Source organism: Carya illinoinensis, chromosome 7, assembly GCF_018687715.1.
Source record: "Carya illinoinensis cultivar Pawnee chromosome 7, C.illinoinensisPawnee_v1, whole genome shotgun sequence".
In the NCBI taxonomy this organism is placed as follows: domain Eukaryota; kingdom Viridiplantae; phylum Streptophyta; class Magnoliopsida; order Fagales; family Juglandaceae; genus Carya; species Carya illinoinensis.
The window spans coordinates 5,865,465-5,880,858 of NC_056758.1; the positions used below are offsets into that span (position 1 = coordinate 5,865,465).

General features: G+C 33.8%; 1 protein-coding gene across 1 annotated transcript; it reads left to right on the plus strand.

The window, feature by feature from the left end:
• Positions 1–252: 252 nt before the first annotated feature.
• Positions 253–2,476, plus strand: LOC122317182 (L-type lectin-domain containing receptor kinase IX.1-like). The gene has a single exon (XM_043134137.1). It carries the CDS (start codon positions 255–257, stop codon positions 2,238–2,240), a length of 1,986 nt encoding a protein of 661 aa, XP_042990071.1. The 5' UTR covers positions 253–254; the 3' UTR covers positions 2,241–2,476.
• Positions 2,477–15,394: the final 12,918 nt, after the last annotated feature.

Sequence of the window (15,394 nt, forward strand, 5' to 3'; positions counted from 1 at the left end):
AAACAACATTTTCTTGTGCTATGATCACGCCCGATTCCTTTATTACATTATTAATTATTTTGCATATTCGACGCATAATTTGATATTATCAAGTGATCAATTTATAGCTGTACACTTTGTTTATTTAATATTTCTTGACCCCAATTCGCCGGCGATGGATCAGCGATTCAGCATTATGAAGTATGCCTTTCCGAAGAATATAAAGTACTGGAGCTTCATCAATGCCTACGAATAAATGTGACACTTCCATTAACATGCTGATCTCTTCTTTTGATGTTTGTTTTCCCAAAAACAAGACCACTACTACCACTTTCAACAACTTTTTCAAGCTAACATTCTTTGCCTTTTGTGTTTTTCCCTCTGCAAATTCAGTTTCTTTCAAGATATCTCGCTTTGAGTCCAATCTCTCCAATATACAATATCATGGAGATGCTGTAACTTCAGTTGGAGCTGTTGAGATGAACAAAGTCAATTATCTATGTCGTGTTGGCTGGGCCACATATGCGGAGAAGGTGCCACTCTGGGACTCCAAAACTGGAAATCTCTCCGACTTCACAACTCGTTTTTCCTTCATTATTGATACCCAAGGCAGTGATAGTTATGGTCATGGGCTTGCATTTTTCCTTGCACCTGTTGGGTTTGAAATACCACCAAATTCAGCAGGTGGCTTTCTGGGTCTGTTTAACACCACATCCAGTGATTCAATTCTCAACCAAATTGTTCTGGTTGAGTTCGATTCTTTCGTGAATTCTGAATGGGATCCTCCATTTCAGCATGTGGGTATCAACAATAACTCCATTTCTTCTGCTGTCTACACTCCATGGAATGCTAGCTTACACAGTGCAGATACTATCGATGCATTTATTATCTACAACGCTTCAAGTAAGAATTTGAGCGTCTCTTGGACATTTCAAAGGACTTCCCTTCCTTATGACAATACTAGCCTTTCATACAATATTGATCTCTCAAAGGTTCTTCCTGAGTGGGTCACAATTGGATTTTCAGCTGCTACTGGTTCGAATGTTGAGCGGCATACGCTTTTGTCATGGGAGTTCAGTTCAAGCTTGGATATAAAAGAAATGAACAGAAGAAAGAAGAGAAATATAAGATTAATCGTGGGTTTGTCAGTTTCTGGTGTTGTTTTGATAGCCGGGATTATTATAGGCTTTATGGTATTCTGGAGGCGTAAACAGAAGGCAAAAGAACGAGCAGAAGCAATGAATTTAACATCAATTAATGATGACCTAGAAAGAGGTGCGGGACCAAGGAGGTTCTCTCATAAAGAGCTTGCTTCGGCTACCAACAAATTTGCAAATGAGAGGAAGTTGGGTGAAGGAGGATTTGGTGCCGTTTACAAGGGCTACTTAGCAGATGTAGACATGCCAATCGCGGTGAAGAAAATCTCAAGGGGATCTAGACAAGGGAAAAAAGAATACATAACAGAGGTAAAGATCTTTAGCAGGCTAAGGCACCGAAATTTAGTGCAACTCATAGGATGGTGTCATGACAGTGGTGAGTTCCTACTTGTCTATGAGTTTATGCCCAATGGAAGCCTTGATGCTCACCTCTTTGGCAAGAGGAGCCCTCTCACTTGGGCATTGAGGTACAAGATTTCTCTTGGGTTGGCCTCTGCGTTGCTATACCTTCATGAAGAGTGGGAACAATGTGTGGTTCATCGAGATATCAAGTCAAGCAATGTCATGCTAGACTCTAGTTTCAATGTCAAGCTTGGTGACTTTGGGTTGGCTCGACTTATGGATCATGAGCTAGGTCCACAGACAACCGGGCTGGCTGGAACTTTAGGATACCTGGCTCCAGAATACATAAGTACGGGTAGAGCTAGCAAAGAGTCAGATGTATATAGCTTTGGGGTGGTCGCCTTAGAAATTGCCACTGGAAGAAGGTCAATTGATCCTATGGATAAGGATTCTCAAATGGGATTGGTAGAGTGGGTTTGGAATCTTTATGGAAGAGGAGATCTTCCTTTAGCTGTGGATGGGAAGTTGCAAAAGGATTTTGACGAAAAGCAAATTGAGTGCTTGATGATTGCTGGACTTTGGTGTGCTCACCCTGATAGCAATCTGAGGCCCTCTATAAGACAAGCAATTCAAGTTCTTAAGTTTGAGGCAACAATGCCAAATCTTCCAGCACAGATGCCGGTTCCAGTATATCATGTGCCAACACCATCTGTTAGCTCTGGTGAACCTTCCATAACTACGAGTCTCCAACACGGTCGCTAAACTTGGTCACCATCTTTGCTTCTAAAGTTTCATATCAGCCATTGCCTGTTTCAATGCATGTGATTCATTAGGTATTACCTATGCTTGGAGGGATGTTCCAAGAATTGTGTTCTTATTACGTATTATTTGGTATGAAATTGAGACTAGAGACTCAAGCTAAGAGGGATTTGACCTTCTCATTCAGTTTGGTCATTATCCTTTTGGGTTGGGTTCTATGGTTCTATATTTTGTACTGGCTTCACGTGTTACCTCTAAATCATTGCATGTAATTTGTTGGTGCGTGTCAACAAGTTTTGAATGCCAGTACTCTCAATGGGAGGTTTCAAATATATCACTACAAGAGTCAGGATTTTTGCGGCGTCTCCAAGTCGCTGCAAAGAGTCTTAAATCGCGGATGCAAAAAGTGTCGCGAACTGAACATACGCAAATATCGTGTCTAAAAATGCCTATTGAGACAATAAAGTTTTGGTCACAAATAGAGTGGACATTTACGGCAATATTTGTTGCTGCAAAAAGTAAAAACTACGGCGGTTTTGCCTTGATTGAATAGAAAAATTAGGGAGAAATCAATATTTTGTATTGAGTTGGTGATTAGGCACAAAAAGTTTCCAATACCTTGAGCTTATAGCTTAAGCTCATGTTCCTCATAAGTGAGGGTATTTGGGGCCCATAAAAGAGAAAATATAGACATGTGATGCTTCTTATTGAAATTTGGATTCATATCATATTTTTATAATATGATAAATAGATTTTTTTTTTTTCCTTTTTGAGTATTAATGTTACTCATCTTTCTTACCATCATCCCATGAATTGATATTAAATTATTAGAAATTATTTATTATATTTTACTTATGAAGCTATCATTTAATGTCAAGTCAATAGATGTTTAAATTAGGATGATTATAGATAAATTTTTCATTTATATATCTGATTATTTAAAGTTCTTAACTGTATGTAACACACCTCTCACCCTCTATAGTGTTAAGAAAATGATATGAATAAAATATTAATAAAGAATCAGAAATGAGTCGTAACTGGATTCAATATATCATATTCTTTTTCAGACATTAATAAAGTATATATAGGATTAAGGTTTGATCAGAACACACATTTCTCACTAATATCTGATCTCAAAAGTCAACAAATCAGGGTACTAATTAATTATATACTAGAAAGTAAGGAAGATTATGATAAATTATCTTAATCATGTGTCTAACCTGCGAAGAAGGCTCCGACATTCTTGGAGTTTTAACATGCAATGCAATAATTATATCATGATCAGTTGGACTTTATTGGATTAGCTTGACAAACACCATGTTATATATATATATATATATATATATATATATTATTAATGGCCTGGTTTCTTCTATTATATATAATGTTTTGACCAGACGTGGCTTCAAGGAGATAACTTCTGCAATTATATATATATTATTTGGTAGTTCTATTTATAATTAAAAAAAACTTATGAACTTATAATTAAGTTATGGTATAGAATGAGAGGTTGGTGCAAAGTCCTTATAATTAGCATCATGTGGGCCGGGGCGATTTTCAGATCAGCTTGACGTACGGATTTGGTGGGATTGCTGTAATTTTCATGTTAATATATATATATAATATAATGTTCAATCAAGATGAGCATTAATAATAATTTTTATTGGAAGGATCGAAGTACTATAACTAAGAAAATATAATAAAATTCAATATTAAATTAATATAGTGAAAATAACATTATTAGTATCGATATATATAAATAAGACATTGGTAACGTACATGAAATTTTTCCTACAGAATTTATCAAAAAATTCCTAATTGATCGGAAACTCACGTACTGGACAATAGTTAATAATGTAAAATCTAATTTGTGTCTTTAATACAGTTCTAATTACTTAGACTCTTTATACGCTCACCAAGGGATTTGGGCTGGGAAGGCCCCAAAGCTTTTCTTGGGCGCATAATAAAGCTAATTTGGGCCCTTGCCAACTTACGCTTGCTCATTCGTGAAACTGATTTGGATTGAATAAATAGTAGTTGTAAACTTGTACTTAGAGCATTGCTAATCGATTATGCATATATAAAAGATAATTTAAATAAATATAAAATAAATTTAAATTTTAGCTATTCTATTTAAATAAGTTTTCATTTTGGAATAGTTATTTTTTTATTATATAATAATAAAATAATATAAAATAAATTTAACTTTAGCTATTCACGTTAAATCTCTATATTGGATATATATTTATTTATTATATAGTAATGAGTAATTAATAATTTAAAAAATATTTTATTTATTTTATTTTATCATATTTTAATTATTAATTATTAGTTTATTTTATTTTATCACATTTTGCTATTTAATTTAAAGAGACTTATAATTTACGGATGTAGATAGAAAGAAGAGAGTGTTATAAAAAAATAATAAAATAATATTTGCTCCTTGTACAGTGTAGACCAAATTTAATTTTTTCTTTACCGATACTATAGCAAAAAGCTACAAATTTTGTTAATAGATAATCCATTGCAAGTGTGTTTTATATCTAATAGTCAAAAAGTACAATACATTTTGGCAATGCATAACCCGGTGAGAATGCTTTCAGAGGTGTAAAAAAGTAATTGTAATTGAACTAGTAAACTGTACCGAACTGGTAGGTTTGATTTAATATCAAGTTTAGTTTCAGTCCGGTATTGATTTTATTTTTTTAAAAACTAGTCAAAATCGGTCTAGTTTTAGTTTTTCTTTTTCTAAAATCGAATCGGTTCATGTATATATATATTTTAATTCTTTATATTGTATATAATTTATATATATAATATATAATTATATATAAAATAGTTTTATATTATATGATAAATTACTAATTAATATAATATTAAATCTTAAAATCTTATATCACTATAATTTTTTGTATTAATAGTTATACTAATAATATATCACTATTTATTATAATATCACTATATTATATATTATAATATATCACTATAGTTTATAATATAATTATAATATATATTATAATATACTACAATTTATTATTATTATAGTATTATATATTATATACTATATAAAGTATATCAAAACTGAAAAATTAGACATGAACCGGTAGAATTGAAAAAACGGGTCCAAGGAATAACCAATGCAAATCAGTTATTGAAAATGTAAAACTAGTTCAAACTGATTTGATAACAAATTTTATCTATAACCGGACCAAATCGAAGCGGACGTTACATGCACTCCAACTTGTACTTAATTATTAGAAAAATATTTTATCCATTCTATAAAAAAATAAATTAATTAATTAATTAATTAAAATATTAAGTATCAGATTAGTTTGTTTACAGAGAAAAGATAACGAAGCGTTTGAATCCTTTTTCGGCCGATGCTGAAAATAAAAAATTTAAAAAAAAAAAACTTAAAATTATAATTTATTTAAGATTTTTGGACATGAACTTCCAAACTCTTTTAAACGTAAATCATCTCATTTATGGTCATTTAATAGAATAGTAGATTACATACGGTTTAATTAATAGAAGCAAAGTTCCTCCTTCAAAATCTTATAGATTAATTTACGGACTCACGTACCGAAAGATCAACGCTATTTTCACCAAATCAATGATCAATACTTATGCCTATAGTGGCCGATTGGTTTCAGTCTCTTGTTTATCTCCGTTGATCTGGTCCCAAATTTCAAATCTACGTGATGTCTCGTTTGAAATTTGAATTAATCTTGTTTATCTCCGTAGACTACATCTATGTCTCGTTTGAATAATAAGTTGAGATGATATGTAAATAATAATTATAATATTAAATAATTTGTAAATAATAGTAAAATATTTTAAATTAAAATATTTATAAAATTTTGACAAAATAGAAAAAAAAATTTAAATAAAATATTATAAAACTAAAATATTATTAGAATATTATTTTTTAATTTTATTTTTGTTTTAAGATTTGTAAATGTTGAAATATTTTTTGTGTTTTATTTAAAAGTTTTAAAAAGTTATAATAATTAGATAAAAACCTTCAAATTAAAAAATATTTATATTTATAATTTTAGATATTAAAATGAGATAAAAATATCTCAATAAAAATAATTTTAGATATATATCCAAATCAGAACTCAATCTTACGTGTTCGCAATCCAAAGCCTTTCATACGTACCTAGTGTACATATATGGGCGACAAGATCGAGTACAAGTACTACGAATTAGCTTTGTTACTTCTAAAAAAACCTAATGATAATTAATTAAATAAAAGTAGCAAATAATAAATAGTCATTAGACTTAGAACTTTTTCTAAAGTTAAAGCATCATGTTCAAATAATGAAAATTTAGTAGGGAAATGTGACACATCGATGATGTCGCTTAATTAAATTAACTCTATGCTCCGGAATATACAAATTAATTTATTATGCAATACACACACATTTAATTAAGTTAGTATACTTACATGTATTATATAATAATTAAAAATCCTAAAAAAGAATTCTCAATATTACCATATTTGTTTAGAAATTTATGAGAGAAGGAATAATGAGAGTTCTTTGTATGGCGTGCCAAAGTAACTCTTCCGAGATTACTTTATAAACTTTTTCATTTTCTCGAGAACTCAATTAGTTTTATAAATCCATTTGTTATAGAAAAATATATGATTTGAGAAAGCAACACAAGTATTACGTATTGGTGTGTAAAATCATTTACAGCCTAAACAATTTGATCGTCCTTACACAGATTCATTGTAGAGTCAACATTATTCTGATTGACTTGGAAAGTAATAAGAAGAGAAAAATGGTAAATAAAAGCATTATAATGATGTGCCGTGTATGTGGTTGTTTTGCAGCCAAACGTGCGGCCATTGCGAGAGTGACGAGGCTGCAAACTCCATTAAGGACCTGATAAATATCTACGTTTAAAAGCAATCAATTAAGGACGACGTCGGTGAAGAATAAAATATCTTTCGACTCTGGCTAGCGGTATTATTAAGGGTGATAATATATTACACGATTCGTTAATTTGATATGAACACAATACGATAATAATAAATTAAGGTTTAATCTTAATGGATTGGGATTAAAATGGATTAATCCGTTAAGATACGATTGCTTAACAGATTGATAACGAGTCAATCTATTTTGACACGTTATAACCCGTTATGACACGTTAAGAAAGTTAAAGTTACAATTATACCCTTCTACCTAAAAGTAAACTTGTTAGAATTTTAATTTCAATATTTTTATTATTTAGATTGTAATTTTGGACTTTCAGTTAGTTTTATAATTTTTATAGATATTATGATTTTAACATTTATAGAAAATTATGTTAAATTTAATCAAGTCAAATAGGTTAATTTTAAGCATATTCAACTCATTTACATAAACAGTTTGAAACAGATTGTATTGTTTCGTGTCAACCTATTTAATAATATTCACTAACGTGTCAAAATGGGTTGACACGACACGACACATTATGTTAATGGGTTGTGTTAGGGTTTGAGGTTTTGACACGATAAGCTTAACGGGTCGAGTTAGAGTTTATCTATATAATATAATATACATACTTTGACACGACACAAACACGACCCGTTAAGACGATTTGACACCCCTAGGCATTATAAACAGCTCAAGTATAAAGTTCGAGTATAATTATATAATATATAATATATAATTATATTTAAAATAGTTTTGTGTTACATGATAAATAATTAATTAATATAATATTAAATTTTAAAATTTGATATCATTATAGTTTTTTGTATTAATAATTATATTAATATCATATCACTGTATATTATAATATAATATATTATATCACTGTATATTATAATATAATATAATATATCACTATAGTGTATAATATAATTATAATATATATTATAATTTACTATAATATATTCTTACTATAATATTATATACTATATTATATATAGTATATATTATATAATATAGTATATTAAAATTAAAAAATCGGACCAATCATAACTAGTAAAATCGGTCTAAAAGATAAATGATGCGAAACCTATTTTTAAAAATATAAAACTGATTCATATTAATTTTGTCTCAAATTTTATCCAAAACTATTCTAAACCGAATCGGATTTTACACTCCTTCTTGTACTTAATTATTAGAAAAATATTTTATCCATTCTATAAAAATAAATTGGAATATTAAGTATAATGATTAGTTTGTTTGCAGAGAAAAGACAACGAAGTGTTAGAATCCCTTTTCGGCCTATGTTATAAAAATAAAAATAAAATAAAATAAAAACTTAAAATTATAATTTATTTAATATTTATTGACATGACCATTCAAACTCTTTTAAACGTAAATCGTCTCATTTATCATTTATGATCATTTAATAGATTAGGAGATCCATCGAAAAATAAAAATAGAATAGAAGATTACATGCGGTTTTATAGAAGCAAAGTTCCTTCTTCAAAATCTTATAGATTAATTTATGGACTAACCGAAAGATGAACGCTATTTCCACCAAATCAATGATCAATACTTATGCCTATGGTGGATTGGTTTCAGTCTCTTGTTTATCTCCGTTGATCTGGTCCCAACTATCAAATCTAGATCTATGTCTTGTTTGAATAGTGAGCTGTAATGATATGTGAATAATAGTTGTACTATTAAATCATTTGTAAATAATAATAAAAAGGTTCGAATTAAAATATTTATGAAATTTTGAGAAAAGAAAAAGAAAAAATTAAATAAAAATATTATAAAACTAAAATATTGTAAGAATATCATTTTTTTAATTTTATTTTTATTTTAAGATATGCAAATGTAGAATTATTTTTTATGTTTTATTAAAATTTTTGAAAATTTTTAATAATTAGATGAAAAAAATTAAAAATTAAAAAATATTTATATTTATAATTTTATATATTAAAATAAGATAAAAAAATATCTTAATATCCGCCTTACGTGTTCGCAATCCAAAGCCATTCATACGTACCTAGCGTACATATATGGTCGACAATATCGAGTACAAGTACTAAGAATTAGCTTTCTTACTTCAAACAAAACCTAATGATAATTAAATAAATAAAAGTAGCATATGATAAATAGTCTTTAGAGTTAGAACTTTTTCTAAAGTTAAAAGCATCATGTTCAAATAATGAAAATTTACTAGGGAAATGTGACCCATCGATGATGTCGCTTAATTCTCGAGAACTCAATTAGTTTTATAAATCCATTCGTTATAAAAGTAAAATATCTGTTTTGAGAAAGCAACACACAAGTATTACAAAAATATAGAAAATGATCCTCCAAAAAGTTTATAATCCCCATATAAAATATATCTCAATATATATAGAAATATCTTTCTCCAATTTTTTTTCTTAGAACCTAAAAATTTTGTATAATTTCTATATATTATTTATTTTCAAGGATTTGGCCCCACCATAATTTCTTTTTTTTTTTTTTTTTTTTGACAAACAACATCACATTTCATTAAAATCAAGTTCTTACAATAGATTGTTTATCAAGCCAAACAGTTTGAGAAGCAAAAGAAGGACAATCAGCCCATAAAACCAAATCTAAAAAATTACAAGCATTTCGTGCCAAAAGGTGAGCCACAGAATTCCCTTGCCTACTAAGATGCAGAAATTTCACCTCTTAGAAGCCCTGTATTAATCTTTTAATATCCTCAATGATGAAAGCAAAGTCTGTTAAAATAACCTCATCTGAATTCAATATGTTCACAAAAAAGAGGCAATCCGTTTCCACCATCAGTTTTTGAATACCCCAATGAGAATAGAGTTGTAGATCCCTTAATACCGCAATGGCTTCTATAAATTCTGGAGAGGAGACCTCATGTTCAGATTTTCTACAAGCAGCAAGCACATCCCCTTGACTGTCCCTCACCACAACGCCAACACTAGCTTTTTGAAGATTAAAAAAGTTAGCACCATCTATATTCGTCTTAATATAACCTGGGGGTGGAGAGGACCAACTTAAGACATTATGCATTGCCTATCTAGGGCCCTCAAAAATCTGCACTTGTCTAAAATCAGAAATCATTGATAAAGCTCTATCAATCACATGACTAACACTAAGTGCAGAATTTTCATAAACAAAGTGGTTTCTTCTATACCACACTCCCCAAGCCATAGTAATAAAAGTAAGAAGACTTCCTTCTTCCCCTTGTTCTTTAACCAATAATGCTAAATCCCAAAAAGACATAACAGGAGGTAAAGATTTCAGTACAGGCACATATTGTAAGCAAATACTTTGGATAGCTGAACAAAAGAATAAAGCATGGGCTGCATCTTCAGTGGAATGCTTACAAAAAACACAACAATCTGCCACATCTATACCTTTCTTGACCAGGTTATAATTAAAAGTAGGCAAATATTCATTACACACCCTCCAACCAAACACCTTCAATTTATGAGGAATTTTCAAATGCCAAAACTCTCTCTAGAAAGAGGAAATCTGAGAGGCACGAGACCTCTCACCTGCTAGTTGAGTCTTGACAATTTGAAGCTGTTTATACCCACTCCGCATAGTATAAATCCCACTCTTTTCAGACATCCAATACCAAGAATCCGGCTGGGACACTAACACTTGCAATTTCAGAATTTGATTTACTAATCTTGGATTGAAGAGAGCTCTCAAAGCATCAATATTCCTCCAGCCAACATCCATATCAAGTAGAGTATTAACAGTTTGATGCGAAGAAGAGACACTAGGCATAGTTACTTGAAGTGCCTTCCTTTGAATACCCGGAAGCCAAGGATCATGAAACACCCTTACCTTTTCCCCATTACCAATTCTCCACATACATCCAGCTCTCAATAAGCCTATTGAGTTGAAAATACCACGCTATACATAAGAGGAGTTAAAACCAATTTTGGCTTCAAAGAAAGAGGTCTTTGGGAAATAACGAGCTTTAAAAATCTTATGAAGAAGAGAAGACTCTTTAGTTAACAAATGCCACCCTTGTTTGGCAAGAAGGGCTAAATTAAAGTCATGCAGATTTTTAAAACCCATACCATCCCTAAATTTAGAATCACATAGCCTTTTCCAGCTAACCCAATGAATTTTCCTCCCACGAGACTAATTTCCCCACCAAAATCGAGCCATCATCATCTCCATCTTATGGCATAATTGTTAAGGAAACAGAAAGCAACTCATAGCGTAAGTCGGGATAGACATAGCCACTGCTTTCAAGAGAACCTCCCTCCCTCCTTGTGATAATAAAGTCCCTTTCCACCCTTGTAGCTTTTGCCGTAATTTCTGCTTTATTTTCGAAAAAGCTTTCTGTTTGGATCTCCCAACCATAGGTGGGAGACCTAAATATTTCTCATACTGCTGAACATTACTCCCATCCCATAGGGACATAATGTCAGCCCACACAGTAGCCTCCACGTTCCTACTAAAAACCATTGAAGTCTTGTCTTTATTAATACACTAACCGGATGCCTTCTTATACTTACTCAAGAGGGACTGAATGTGCAAGTTTGTAGAGACAGTTGATGTGCAGAAAATTACACTATAATTAGTAAATAATAAATGGTTCACACGCGGGGCCCCTCTACAAATTTTCACACCTTCTACTAAATCTGGGCCAGCATGTTGTCTTAGCAAACTAATGAGGCCTTTCGTACAAAACAGAAATAGGTAAGGAGAAAGCCGGTCCCCTTGCCTAAGACCACGAGTAGGAACTATACGGCCTTTTGGGCTTCCATTGATAAGGACCGAAAAAGACACTGTAGAGACACACTGCATAATGAGATCAACCAGCTTATGAGAAAAACCAAGCTTCTACATCATCTATGCTAAAAACCCCCAATCCACCCGATCATAAGCTTTACTCAAATCAAGTTTAATGGACATAAAGCCTTTCTTCCCGGTTCTCTTAGACCGAAGATAATGTAATAGCTCATAAGCAACTAAAACATTATCCGTAATCTGCCTACCCGAAACAAAAGCAAATTGAGATTCAAAAATTACCAAAGGCAAAATTTTCTTCAGACGATTGGCAATACATTTTGAAAGAATCTTATATAAAACATTGCAAAGACTAATGGGACGAAAGTCAGCCACAGTAGATGGGTCATTTTTCTTAGGGATTAAAGTGATGAAAGTATGATTCAATTCTTGTGGAAACGAACCAGAATTCAGTACCTTTAAAACAGAAAGAATCATCGATTTACCAATAACATTCCAATATTTATGAAAAAACACGGGAGACATACCATCCGGACCCGGGGCCTTAGATGGATGCATTTGCTTAACTGCAGCTTCCACTTCTTCAGCCACATATGGCCTAGTCAACAGCACATTCATCTGTTCAGTAACCTTACCCTCAACCCCAGATAAAATCTTAGCCATATCACCTGAATCTATTCTTGAGAATAAATTCTGGAAATAATTAACAATCAGAGTTTCCATCGGAACCCCCTCTCTCCAGATTCCACCATCATCCTTCAAATGATAAATTCTATTTTTTTGTCTTCTAAGAGTTGCCCTGCTGTGAAAAAATCGAGAATTACTATCTCCTTCGCGAAGCCATACCATGCGTGATCGTTGTTTCCACATAATCTCATCTCATTCAAGCCATTTCTGTACCTCTTCCCTAGCCAATTTATGAGACAACCCCTGTTGAAAAGTAAGATCAGATGATGAAATCTCTTTCAACTTCTGTTGCGCAGCAGCCAACTTCTTCTGAACATGACCAAAAGAGGTCCGGTTCCAATGAGATAAAGCGGAAGAACAGTGAGATATACAGGACATTACTTGACTCAAGGATTGAAACCCTTCCCCTGCACTCCACGCTTTCTCCACCAGAGCCGTGCACTCTCAATCACCCACCCACATCGCCTCAAATCGAAACGGTTTAAAGCCTTTATTTTGAATACAACCCCCATGGGTATCAAGCCATAGAGGAATATGGTCAGAATAGGCGGCAAATCCATGTTGAACCCGTAAATTAGGAAAAGCATCAATCCAAGCCATGTTACCCAAAAACCGATCCAACCTTTCAGAAATAAGCCCATCCCCTTCTCGTTTATTACACCAGGTAAATGGGACTCCCGCAAAGCCAAGATCACACAACCCTCCTTGTTCCAACACAGCACGAAATCCACGTAATTGCCTTTCACTTCGCATATTATCCCCATATTTTTTAGATTGGAAGAAAATTTCATTAAAATCGCCAAATACTAACCAAGGACAACACACATTGAGGCTCAAATGTTTAAGCAAAGACCATACTTCCTCTCTATGGTCTACTTGGGGGTGACCATACACCCCTGTGATTAAACACTTCCCCCCTTCCACACTAGGTAGTTCGATCTCAGCATGAACATGATTCACAGAATAATTCAAAATTCATAAAGCAAACTCAAATTTCCATAACATAGCCAAACCACCACTACGGCCAACAACATCAACAATAAAGCAATTTGAAAAGCCAAGGGTATACTTATAGGTAGTCCACCGCCGAGCATTTAGCCGAGTCTCCAGTAAGAAGACCACATCGGGAGCTTCCTTTGCCAACAGAGCACGAAGAGTACGAATGCCCCGTGGGTTCCCAAGCCCACGGGGATTCCAGCTAAACACTTTCATGAGATCTGGTGGGGCTGCTCAATAGCCTCCACCCATATCTCTAGAAGATGGGTCCCAGACCCATGTCATTTCTTTCGTCGGTTGGTAGCAGCCCGCAGAGCATGTGTAGATTTCCATTTTGTCCCCCACCCAAGACTCGGGGATGCGCCGTCAACTGCAGAAAACCCTAAGGAGTCAATCAGATTCAAAGTAAGTAGGTGATAACTGGCTATGGGCTCCGTGTGGCAAGCATCCGACTCAAACTCCTTGGCCTTGGGCCTTGTCGATCCATGATCCATGACCGGGTTTTGAGACAGAGAAGAGGAGCTGGCTGTGGGCTCTTGATGAGAAGCAACATGGTCAACTGCTTTTGGCGTGGGCCTAACGAAGCCCAATAACTCCTCCCCACAAACCAGGACCGGTATATCCACCAAACCAATATCCACACCATACGAAAAGTCTGAAATACCCTTCTCCATCATCAACCGCCTCCTTTCCCCTGCTGTCGGCTCCCTCGATTTCACAGGAACCTCCTCAGATATCGGTTGACCTGCAGTTAAAGGGCTATCCACTGGATTCGGAGTCGGTTCCAACTGAGACAAAGATAAACTGCTGCCCGGTATTCCGTTCCTTCTACCCGGTAGTAACTGAGTTCCCATCGCTGCGTGAGAATCGGCAGCAGTTGATAGTGTAACTACCTCCTTCGACGGTCTTGTAGGAGGTGCTGCAGAGTGCTTGCCAGAAACACCTCTCCGGGACGATGAAAATCCTGATCGCAACCAAACCCCTTACGGTAATTTCTCCGAAGACATCTCTGACGGGGGACAAGCCTCACATTCGCGATGTGTATGCCCAATAATCCCACAGAAATGACAGAAATCCGACAAGCGTTCATACGCTAGACAAACCTAATACGAAGCCCCTTCACCAAACTTCAGACGCTTTCGACGTTGGAGAGGTTGAGTAATATCGATTTGAATGCATACCCTCATATACTCTCCCCATTCAACTTCACCCATGTCCAAATCCACTTCTAAAACTTCCCCCAACATGCTCCCAACAAGGTTCCCCACATAGCCATTAAGGGCCATAAGAGGAAGGTCAAAAATACGGACCCAAAAGGCCGCATGGACGATCCGCAGGGAATGCGTCTGTATATGACCTTCAAACGACTGCAGGAGGACCAACTATTTGTCGAAAGACCAAGGACTCTCCCGTAACACCTTCAGTTTGTCTCCAATATCATCAAATTCAACCATCGTAAAAACAGAATTCAAATCATGAAACTTAAGTCCCATAACGGGACGCCACACCTTACGCATGGTCTGCTTAAAAGCTTCATGATTATAGTGTTTTCGAGTAACCAATTGCATAACCAAGCAGTGCTCTCCACGAGCAAGAACGTCCTCAACTTTACTAAACTCCACCACAACCTCCTCATTCTCCTTCTCAGTGACAGTAAGCGCAGCATACAATTTCTCCAAATCTTCCGCCATTCGAAGACAAACCTCGAAAAAAAATTTAGTGGAGATCTCAATTATAGCATTATATATTTTGATATGACACGAAAATATTTAGATTTTACATGAAACTTGATAA